At 35.1% G+C, this 12,421-nt stretch overlaps 1 protein-coding gene across 2 annotated transcripts in view; it reads right to left on the reverse strand.

Annotated features, from left to right (window-relative positions):
* Positions 1 to 494: 494 nt before the first annotated feature.
* The window catches only part of CAND1 (cullin associated and neddylation dissociated 1), a 44,528-nt gene continuing 32,601 nt past the window's right edge, over positions 495 to 12,421 (reverse strand). For both annotated transcript variants that reach the window (XM_025882942.2, XM_073900685.1), the window contains 7 exons: positions 11,974 to 12,115; positions 10,139 to 11,632; positions 9,283 to 9,378; positions 6,681 to 6,850; positions 6,436 to 6,600; positions 5,013 to 5,120; positions 495 to 4,213 (listed from right to left, as the gene is read on the reverse strand). In XM_025882942.2, coding sequence (XP_025738727.1) covers positions 3,989 to 4,213; positions 5,013 to 5,120; positions 6,436 to 6,600; positions 6,681 to 6,850; positions 9,283 to 9,378; positions 10,139 to 11,632; positions 11,974 to 12,115 — 2,400 coding nt within the window. In that variant the 3' untranslated portion in view covers positions 495 to 3,988. The remainder of the gene's footprint in view (positions 4,214 to 5,012; positions 5,121 to 6,435; positions 6,601 to 6,680; positions 6,851 to 9,282; positions 9,379 to 10,138; positions 11,633 to 11,973; positions 12,116 to 12,421) is intronic.

A 12,421-nucleotide genomic window follows, 5' to 3' on the forward strand; every position in this document is an offset into this window, starting at 1 on the left:
ACGATAATGATTCCAAACAAAATACACACTTGTGTCTTCTAAAAATACACTAGGATTATAGTAAGCTACTACCATTGTAGTAAGGTAGCTACCCTTACCTAAGGAAGTTCCTAAGTTGGGTTTATACTAAAAGTGAAATGTCTGTGGAACAAGTAATATAGCTTTTCAGAGTAACAGGGTTAGTACAGGCTATTAAAACATGAGGTGGTTATGGTACCACACATTACCCAGTTCTGGAGTATAATTCTTTAGATTTATGTGTGTTGGGGGAGAGAGAGAGCATTCTAGTATAAAATCACTCAATGTGCATCAACCATTAGTTACTGATAATGGCTAAATACACACGAATTCCAGTATTTCCTAATCTGGAAAATTTTCAGTTCACAGAATGTAAGCTTTTTCTCCAAGACCTAAGTAAAACAATCTGCCAAAATCATCACTGATAATCATTTAAGATCAGAATTAAAAGGTATGAAGAGGTCAGGATATTAAGATTCCCTCTACTAAAAATTTTATTCTGAAACCTGACACGCATTGACATCACAGGGTCTAACAAAGTAAAATTACCTGCAATATTCCCTCCAGTAGTTTTAATTCCCTCCAGTTGGTTTTTATGATATCCAATGAAAAACAGATCACAATTTGAATTTAGAACTAACTTTCTAAAAGCACACATTCCTGATAATCTTGCCCTAACTTGCAGTAGAGGTGTTCACAAAAATCTTATTTTTCTAGTAATAGGAAAGGCAGTAATTTCACTGTATCTCTTCCTTAAGAAAATGGCCTTATGCCACCAAATACTTCTGTGTTCCATTTTTACAACCAAAGGTATCAAAGGAGTTTTATATTTAGTTAACTGGAAAAGTCAGTTAAAACCAGAATATCCTTTTTCCAAACAATATGAAGTGTTACTATATTGTCCATTTTCCACTCTACAAAGATATGAATCTGGGGTGGCAGTGATTTGAAAAGTAAGATTCAATTTAAGATACAGCTAGAATCCAAAATTTGCTAAAAATTTAAAGCTCCTTAACATCAAAACATTTACTAACCATAATATATGTAGAGAATGGCAGTTAATTTTAACAATTTAAATTTTTGGTAAAATTTAATGTGGGCAGAAAATGTTACTTCAGCTTTTTAATTGTGAAGTATTGCCATATACTTTGTCATGTGGCTAAATAAAGCTTACATGGCTTATTAACTGTTTCAATGACCAGGGATTTTGAACATTATTAATGAGCTTCGATCATGCCTATATAATTGTATTATTTGCTGTCCAAGAGTGAGCTATAAAATATCAAAACATCCCCTAGAACTGGCTAAATTAGATATGCCCCGATTATTTACCATTTGATTAATTGTGGTTACATAAATTTTTTGGTAAATATTCAAACATTTGATGAAGTCATCATACTCCTTTTAAGCATTCTAAATCCTAATGGTTAGGAAGCTTTAGACCTCACTAACGTGAAGACCTGACCACTTTTTAAAAATTACATATAAAATCAACAGCACTGAATGACAAATTTTTACATTAGGCCTTGCCATACCAAATTTCCTTTCCGCTTTAGTTTCATAAAATAACCTCCAAATGCAACTCCCCATATTGAACTTAAGAAGAAAAAAAAAAAGCCAGGTAGTTCTAAACAGTTGATGTGTCCTCAAGAAAATCAGCAAACAAACAGCAGTTTTTCTATGAACTTGTAGCTCTCCTGAGAAACCTACATACGGAGAACTGCTAAGCAGAACTTCCTAATAATATGTAAGACTGGCAAGAGTAGTGAGTGGCAGACTATGACTGGACTCCACATCTTACAACCTCCATTCTAGTGTTGACCTGACCACTACAAGTACAGAGTTAATCAGTAGAACTCAGCATTTAAAATCTGAGTTTTCTTCTCCATTACCTAATTTTGTCATGTACATAAATATATATATATGTAAATATATATATATATTTTAAAAAGCACTAAAATCATATCTACTACTAGAAAAAAGTGTGATCTATTTTTGTATTAAAAGATAGACTTTCAGCTATGTTAGAAAAATTAGCCATCTTCCAAGACTTAAAAAACCATGCCATCTTGGAAGTTAAAAAAAAAAAAATCCAATACATGAAAAGTATTTGGATTTAACTTTAGACAATTAACTAAGACATTCACACAACATATGCATGTCAGTCTCCTATATGGTCCTAGAGCCTGCAGTATTTTAATTTATTGTGAAACCATGTAACCAAATACTTAAATATATCCACAACATCTATACCACGGTAATGCATAGTACATAATATACTGACATCTCAAAATAAATTTCTATTACAGTTTTATGCAAATTATGGTATAAGATTATCACTTGCCACATTTTTGAAATGGCACCAACTTCATGTAACGTTCTATATTAATGTACTAAAATCCTTACTGGTAATGATGTCTTATGCATTATCATCTGAACATTTGAAATCAAGCTGTTAATCTAATAACCACAGTATGTTATCAATTAAAATCACTGCATATTCAGATGTTAAAGCAGGAAGTTATACAGCAGGAAAAGTATTTCTAATTCACAGTTTCAAAAATAAAGGGTGCAGTTTTCAAATATGATTGCTTAAATTGGTCAATTTAACAACTGCCTCCTTCAATACATGTAAACTATGTTTGCACAGCATTAGGAGATGTCTTTTATTTCAGAAATTAGTTCTTACTGTTACAGGAGCACCACAAATTTGAAGGAAGAGGCTACAGTGTGAAATAAGCTCACTGAAGGGTAGGTTAAATAAAATTTTAACTACAATATAAGGTACTGCAAAGCTTTGTTTCCCCCCAGCACAGACCCCTTAATGAGGAAAAGTAGCCAACACTTACCAAATACAATATGTAAATTAGCTCTACAAGAAGGGGGCGGAATCTAACCCAACCAAAAGAAAATACTATATTAGCTAACAAACCTGTGATAGTCAGCTTCAGAATTTTCCTAAAAATAAAATTCAAAAGCATACACAGTATTTGTATCCTTCGATAAGGAATGCAGGGATCCAAAGGGAATGAAAGAAACATCTGGTTTTAAAAATTTCTAAGTGGAAACACACACACACAAATGGGTAACTGAGAAAAACTGAGTACTTAAATATTCAAATTTTAAATGTGTAAGAAAATTTGTAATAGAAAAAGTGGCAAATTGTTATTGTGACTTGATTTGCTGAAAACATCTGCAAATTCACACTGGCATTAAGAAAACCAAAGTTTCAAAAATTTACTCCTCTCTCTCTCTCTCTCTCTCTCCAGATATGTTTTCTGTGCAAAAATAAATATCTGAAAATTGCACTAATACAATAATACTTATTTTAACTTTTGTTATTATGAATAATCTGCACATGCTGCTTTACAGACAATACATATTTGTAAACTTGCTCATGCAAAATTAGTGTGCGCAACAGGGATATCATTAATCCCCATACTTAAAAAATGATACGTTATCTTTTTAAACTGCCAAACCCTTTGAAATGTAACAAATCTTACACAGATATTGTCTGCCAGCTAAAAATCAATTTATGTTGCTGAAACAAAAAGTTATACAAGAAAAACATGGTTTTCATCTTGCAGAATTTTTGATTTTTAAAAGAAAATTTATAAAAGAAAGAAATTCATGGTCACAAAATTTTAACATTTTAATCCTAAACATTACAGGGCAAATAGATACTGGACCCTATCTCCATAAATCCTAACTTTTAGTTTCCATTTTTTAAATGTTGCCCTAACCACTAAGACATTAGTGGTTTTACAACCTCTGGAGATTGTGGAAATACATGTTTCTGAAAGAAATGCTACAAAAACAACAATGGAAGAAAGCCAAACTGTCTCCGCGAAGGAAAAAAAATATGGAACATTTTGAAGCCTTAAATACTTCTCTTTCCATGTTTTCTGATTAACCTGTCAATTCAGTGCATCATATGGTCAATATAATGGTCCTCATGTTGAACAAACATCTAACTAGTGTCCATTGATTCCAAGTTAGTAGATGATGAATCTTTTTGGATACTTTCAAAGATGGCCGCCAGCTCAGGGTTAGAACTGATCTGTGACTGGAATTCACTCATCAGTGGACTCTTCTCTGCTTCTGGAATGGTTAGCAGCGCTGCTACTGCTCTCATGGCAGATCGCTTTAGTTCATCTTGCTTTTCAAACTCCTGCTTTACTGAGTTTGCCTTCACCTGTAACATTGAGTAAATTTATACTGTGTGTTATAAAGACAACTCTTGAACAAAATTTAAGCACGTAGACATTTCTGGTAAATAAAGCAAAGCTATTGTTTTATACATCCAAAAGGTACATTCTACTAACTAAACAGTTATTTTTAAAACATTTTAGCCGTAACTGTTCTTCCTCTGAGGAAACCTTTTATACCAACCCCCTTATAAAACAGAAAATCCGGAGCCATCATGGTTGAAAAAAAGAATGGAACCCAGAGCCTTATCTTACCTGGTCATCAAGTCCTACTCTGGCCCCCAAGAACTACTCCTCTAGCTACCCTGTTTAGTCCTTATTCTTTTAAGAACATCATGTACTGACCTCTCTGTGCCTTAATATGTATGATTATTTTTATATGAGAAATCCTGTTTCACCTTCCGAATCTAAAAATAATTGACTTTCATTTTCAAGATCAATTTTAAGTCATCATACTCATAGAACACTTTCTATGACTCCCACACCTACCCACCTCCACCAGAATTCATCATTTCCTCTTTTGTGTTCCTATCACACTTTATCCTCTATCAGCACTTCAACATATGTATCATATTATTATAACATTAAATAAAAGCTTTTAGGAATAGCATTTAACAGTGCTAGTAAGTTTTCTTTTTTGCTAGTAAGTTTTCTAAACTTACTAGCAAAAAACCAACTGCTACATAGGGTACTAGCATGGTTAAATTTGGAAAACTAGAGTACAGAATCAACTAGGAATCTTGAATATACCCAATCTGGCCTTAGGTGATGTCAATCAATGATTACCTTAGTTGTACATGTGGCACGTAATGGCTCAACAAGTCGGTCCAACCTCTGTAGTACTGCACTTGGACAAAGGGTGGAGAGTCTCACCAACATTAAAAATGTTAGCATCTATTAGAAATTAAAACAAAAAATTAAGACTTTGCATTATTTTCTAAAGACAGTATTCCAAATTCTGACAAAGTTTTTAAGAGGAATGACTAGTTTCAAACCTTAGCTGAGGAATATTAGTTACAAGCATTAGACAGATCTAACCTATAATGTGGTCCTGGAGTACAGAACTAACAGTGGTTCTCAATCTTGGCTGCACATTAGCACTGCAGAGCTTTAGAAATATGCCCAATTCCTCAGCCCCTTTCCCAGAGATTTTTACCTAACCTGTCAGGATAGGGCCATAGATGCAGTATTTTTTAAAAAGCTCATGTGCACCAGAATGGAAATCACTGAACAAGAAAATAACTAAGAGAAACGCTTCAAAATAAGTTTCTACTGCCTTAGCAGGTATCAAAAAGACTGGTTATTCAGATTAATCCAGTAACCCATAGTCTTTTTTTCTCTTTAGACTATAAACTGCAGAATGAAACAGGAGGATTCTATTCTTTTGGGGATTTGTTCATTGAATTCTGAGAGGATCAGGTTACTACCACATACGGAAACAGAAGTTGGGATTCTGATAGTATGCTCAATTACTGTTCACAGCTGCCACTTTTGCCCTGCTTGACTAACGGACGGCCCCAAAGAGCAAAAGAGAGACAATGCACTTTTTTTTTTTTTAAATCACCCTTTTATAGTTCATATTTAAAACAGACGTGAGCAAATAAAACAAAGAGCAAATATGAGTAAAGTTCATGCTCTAAACCTATAAAGCAGTGTGATTTCTCTCTAGTTGCTTCTACAGATTGCTTTCTATATGTGAAAACAGTCCTTTTGTGTTATCCTTTAACAAAACTCTTATTATTAAGCCTATAGTTTTATATTGGAAAGTAAAAACCCCTCATTCCAGTAAATAAAATGGTTATCATGTAGAACAGCTTTAAAGACAGTCCAAAGAATTAGCTAAGACAATGATGGAAGACTACTATCCAATATTAAGACAGGACAAAAATATCATACTCTAAACAGCAAAATTTGTCTGGACTCTTAAGTAAGGGAAAGCTGTAGAAACTATGCACTAAAGCAAGCTGACAGAGTTTTCCATCCATAACGTAGACTTGACTTCCTCCCCCAATGAGGTTTCTGGATTTTTCCTGTATGTCAACTGATGTTACATTGCATCACTATTACTTTTGCATATTACAGTTTATAACAGACTAAAATCATGACAAGCAAACCAGTTTTTCTTAATAAACAATAGTAAATTACAAGGATGAAAGTCACTATAGGAAAGTCTTCTAAAACAATCTATAAATAGGCACAAACATCTTACCTTAATATCGTAATGGTCCTTCAAACCATCTTCAACATGATTTAGAAATTCAAAGATATCTAGTCTATCAAGACAACTGTCTAAAAGTGTGTACATACACTCAAAAGCTGCCTTTCTAATATCCAGTCCGTCATCAACTGTATGCTTAAATGGACCCATTTCTACCTGTTGAAACAAAAAAGAACGTGTGGATGTACTTAAAAATAAAAGACAAGCTTAGATAAACAGTAATGTAACTAACGTACCTCTCTTATAAGCTCCTTTCTAACTTTTGTTTCATTATAAAGATGTGGCAGAACGGTATCTAGAAGATCCCTTATTAACGATGGTTTATTATGTGCTGCTGAATTGAATGTGACCAAGGCTACTCTTCTTACATTCAAATCTGGGTCTTCCAATGTTTTTAGGAAATCACCTGAAAATTTTAGGAGAAGCAACATACTGTCATGGTAGGCTTAAAATAAAATACATTATGTTTTTTCTATATGGGTAAGTTTACCGTTGATATTATTATTTCTTCAATGCAGGTCATGGAAGAATATGATGATATAGTAAGTGAACCTTAGAGCTGCTTTTAGCAACAGGTAAACTACTGATTAAACATAATTACATTCAGACATGATGACCGACGCTCATAAGCATTCTATAACGCGGAGGGCATGGAATGAGAGAGCCTGAAAAGTTCCCTAATTACTTCTACAGATATATTTAAAAAGGTAGTTACACAGAGAAGTGATGGAGCCAGCAGCTACAAAAGTAACATAAACGATTCTACTCAGAGTTCAAAACTAGTATTTTCACTAAAAGCAACAAAAACAGAATTAAAAACATTGAGTTCAAAATAAGATAAAAAGGATGGGAACGAGAGCCACTGCTTTGATGGATCAAGCAAGTTGCTTGACGGACACTAACAAGTATACAATTTATCAGATGATAAAAGAGAAATAAAACATTTCTATCTTTAATGAAGAATATATAAATTGGTAAGAGGGTTAAAAATGCAAAAGGAGGTAACTGAAACCTAACATAGGACAAAAAGCAGAAATAAGTCTGGTCTTGCCAATGCGGGGAAGAAATCATAGTGCAAAGATGTTTGGAGTCTCACAGACGGTGATCCAAATCACTTCATTTGCCGATTGTATGACTTTCAGCAAGTTACCTTAGGCAAGAGCCTCAGTTTCTCAGTTTACAAAATGAGAATTATAAACCTTTAGGCTACATGAGTAGAATAAATTGCACGTATACTGCTGAACAGTGTCTGAGACACTGCTGGTATTCACATAGAATTACTGTTCATCATTATGCAATCACAGCCTTACAGTCAGCAATGTTTTGGAATACATAAGGGAACAAAAGAGGTGCCAAGACCTGAATGTGTCACAACAGCAATTTGAAAAAACGGGAAGGAAGTATAAGATACTAGTACTTTAGACACCATATACTGGTAAATTCAAGGCTGACCACCCAGGAAATTTCGGATTACAAAAAGCGTTCAGGAGGTACCTCAGAATCAAAAAGAATTTAAATATACCAGACTAAACCTTCTTACCCCTCTGTTTGCTTACAATTACTAAGACAGTAAATTAGAATAAAGTATTTGCTTTCAGAAAAGCATCTAAAATACTGCTATTACTATGGACAAATGGTGACATGCACTAGGATTACCTATCCCCAACTCTTTGGTTTAGTTATTACAATTTTTAAAAGGCTTCCTAGGTGGTTCTGATGTTCATATGGTCACAGATAATACTAAATCATAATTCAATGAGAATGACCATCATCTGCTCAAATAACTATACCAATGATACACAATGGTTGACTTGTCAACCTGGAAATATGTCTCTAGAGATGTGGCACAGGACTCTTCTCCTTTGTCCTATCTTGTACGACACAAAAAATGTCAAATATATCAAAGCAGGGTGCCTGGGTGGCGCAGTCGGTTGGGCAGCCGACTCTTAGTTTCGGCTTGGGTTGTGATCTCAGGGTTGTGGGGTTGAGCCCTATGCTGGGCTATGTGCTCAGGGCAGAGTCTGCTTGGGATTCCCTCTCCTTCTGCCCCTCTCGTTCATGCTGGCTTGCTCTCTAAATAAATAAAGCAAACCAAAAACAGGTGAGGAGGACAAAAGGCAAGAATCCTCCAATTCAGACCTTATGCCTAGGTCCCAACAATAGCATCCATTTATCCCTATGCCTCTCTTATTCTGAACTGATAATCCATTTCTGTAATTCTTTTAAATTGTTTTTTTCCTTTCTGGCCTATTGCAGAATGGCACAAAACTACAAAGCTTCTCTGCCATATCCTTCTATCCTCTCTGCAGCTCTGTCTTCAAGAAAACACCAAACTAAGCTCTGAAGGTCTTTAGTATTACCAACCCTAGGAAAACTGATGATGAAAACAACACAGGGAAGTTATAAAATCAATAAAATAATCCTAAAAACTAAATCTTGTCCTCGCTGATGTAGAGACAGCCCTAGTCTCTCCTGGATATCTCTTAGTTCTACTCTGTTTTTTATTCTTATGTTGTCTCCACAGATCTCCTTGGGAGCTGAAGGGTTTATAAGTAAGAACAGAAAATCGGGGCTATAACAGATCAAGCAAGATTAATTTATATCTGGTCAGATAGACCAAATGTGTAGACAACTCTGAAGCCATCCCAGTGTATTTATTTGCAAAATTATCTGATAACTTCAAACTAAAGGATGATAGAAGTATGTAAGGTCACACACCATCAATTATCTTTTTAATGAAATAATTACCAGACCCCTACAAGCATTTTATTTTAGTTCCTTGGTAATATTTTTAGTTACTGAAATTATTAATCAGTGTTTATCTTTGTTTCCACTCACCTATGCAGTTCTTTAACAGGGGATCAATAGGTTGTGGATGATCAGAAATAGTAAACTTCACAGCTGTAACCACTGAGCTCCGGGCATATGATGAGCCTAATTAAAAAGAAATTTTAAGTCTATTGGTATGTAAATTCACTAAAATCCATGGATAGCCTTATCATTTTCAAACCACTTCAACTGACACCAGTGTCCTCAATTCCTTAAAATTCTCTTTGGTCAAGAGTACCACTCATTGCTCTCAGGGCAGGCAAAGTTTACTCATAAAACATAATCCCATTAGATTTCAAAAGAAATAATGCCTTCTGGGAAGGAGAAGACCTGGGAGAGCAACAGTGGAGAATCTAGCCCTCACAAAAGGGAAGAGTTTAAACCCATAAATAGTTTACAAGCCCTTCAAGTGTTTTCTTAAAAAAGCAGTTTCTAAAGAAAACAATGGCTATTATTACCCACTACTTGGTCTAAAGGAGTTGACCCTGGTAAATCTGAAAACAAAAGTCTTCTAGGATCCTTCATTTGAACTAAGTTCACTAATTTTAGTACTATAATTAGTACTACCAAGTTCCTTAGTATGTATTAATTCAAGAGACATTTGTCTTTTCCACATTTTAAGATAAAAGAGTAACATTAAAATATCATGAATAGGAACTACAAGAGATTTAACCACGATCTTATTACTCTATCCTTTTTAAACAATAAAATGTCCTTTGCATATGGCTCCATATTGCAACACAAGGCAACAGATTCTACATGTAACACAATACAAAAAGGCTTTAACTTCTGCATAAGGAATCTTTCAAGGTTACCAACTGCTAATAAATTTTTTTTTTTTAAATAAGAAAATCCAGGTACCCACCTGATATCAAATACCCCTTAAGCCGTGGAAGGAGAGTTTCTGGATCAATTAGAGTGAGTTTTCCTAGACATTCAGCAACAACATTTCTGGTTCCTTCTTCTGCACACTCACAGTGCTTTAGCAGTAAGGCCCAAATGTTTTCAACATATGGTTTAAGGCCCACTACTGATGCAGAGCTAATAATTTCCTTCAAGGAATGAAGCAGAAGATACTGCCTTTTGGGTTGACTGGTTATTTCTTGTAAGACAAATGGCAGATACTCAGGAAGGTTGCCCACACTAATGCTGCCTAAAGCATAGGAGGCGGCTGATTTAACTTCTTCACTAGGAGATGAGAAGGCTTCTAATATTACAGATTTTAGTTCCAGCTGCCCACTTAAGTCAATATGATGCCCAACTTCTCCGAGAGAAAGCAGAGCTAAGAGACGAATGGAATCTGTAGACCTTGAGTTCTTGACATCTTGAATAAACTGACCTACTACAGCTGGTCCTTCTTTAGGGCATGCTCGAGTAAGGGCAGCTACACATTTGGCAATAGAATAGTAAGATTGCTTGTGAGTAAGAGCGGTGCTCTGAGAATAAACCGGACCAGTCAGCATGCGCAACAAATCCATGTATCCTAGATTATTTGTTCCAGTGACAACCAGAGCTTGGAAAAAGTCTAGCATGGCGCTAAGAGCTCCCCCCTGTAATAAAGGTGATCTCACAAGTCCAATAAGTTCATTGAGAATGGATCCACTTATCTTTGAAAGGGAGGAGGGATACACTTTTGCCAGTGTGGTAAGGAAACTGATGGCCATCTGTGAAACATGCATATCACTTTCACTGATAAGAGGTGGGAGCTCATCTAGAACTGCATCAATCATGGCAGCTGTCAAGCTGTCACTATAGTTTTTAATTAGAATATCTAGGGCAGAAAGGGTACCCAGTTTCAAAGCTCTCTGGTTTTTCCTGAGAAATGAAGCAAGGATAGGAACCCCTTCTCCCAGGACAGGCCTCAAATCTATCTTCAAAGGCGACCCAGCAATCAGTGTCAATGCCTTCACTGTAGTTAAACGGGTAATTTCATTCTTTAGCCTCTCCAAGAAAATCTGAAGTGTATTAGGCAAATCAGAACCCAAATTGTCTCCAAGGTTGCAAATAATTTGTCCCATACAAGAAATAGCCCTTTCCTTGACCTCCTGATCAATGTCAGCTGCTTTCAACCTCTTAATGGTACAGGTAAATAGATCTTTGATATAAGGAGTTGCATCAAACGAGGAAGGCTGATCTAAAGGACGAATTACTTTGACAAGCTGCTGGGTAACAAGAAGTGCTTCAGATGTAATCTTGTAAAATGGGTCTCCAACACAAGCCACCACCGGAGGGACCAAAGCCTGAACGTGAGGATGGAAGACTTGAGGAGAGTGGTTACAGAGGATTACATACAGACACGACAAAGCATCAATCTTCAAATTTGATGAGCTTGATTTATCATTCAGTGAGAAAATGATTCCTAAAAAGCCAACAAAAAGTCCAATAATTTTTATGTATTTCTAGGAAAGAAAAAATTAAAAACTAATCCCTAAAATTTTATTAAAGTTTCTACTTACTCATACTATATCTCTAAAGTAGTAGAAATTCCACAATCTATGATAAATATTAGAGCCAAAAATTTTAAGCTAAGATTTTAACCTTTTTACTTGAAAATTTCTAACTTTAGGTGTTCAAGATGGTTCTATGTGCAAATTAAGTTGTCACAAATTACCTTTTTGAAGGAAACAACTGTTTAAGCTTATCGAAGACTTAATAAAGTCTATAGTAAGTCCCCAAAGTGATTTACTATTTCTTTCATACCTGGCACAAGTACAGGAATGTGTTGCGTTAGGGCCCCAGGTAGTACATTTACCAGTTCAGTTAACATGTTAAAACAACACTGTCGGGTCTTCACACTTTTTTCTTTCATCTGTTTGTGCAGAGCTTTAACAATGTTGGGAACCTGTAATTATCACACACACGTTAGCTGGTTCAGCTAGTGGTATTTCCTCAGTACACTTAACACAAATTATCAGGGATGGGAAGAGAGGGAAGAATTTAACAAGATTGTTTGACACAAATTTTGTCGTACCTATTAGATAAGGTCTCATGGAACTCTATTTGCTTTATACTGATAATAGAGAAAAGCTATCATTAGCTTTCTACAGAGCAGGAAAGTCTTCCTTGATTAATTTTAACTATGAAATGCACAAGACTAAATAGAAATCAAACCAAATAAATTTTCAACCAAAATTTTAGGAACATAATT

The sequence above is a fragment of the Callorhinus ursinus genome, unplaced genomic scaffold (genome assembly GCF_003265705.2).
Source record: "Callorhinus ursinus isolate GAN/ISIS: 27379988/994484 unplaced genomic scaffold, GSC_fseal_2.0 scaffold14, whole genome shotgun sequence".
Lineage (NCBI taxonomy): Eukaryota > Metazoa > Chordata > Mammalia > Carnivora > Otariidae > Callorhinus > Callorhinus ursinus.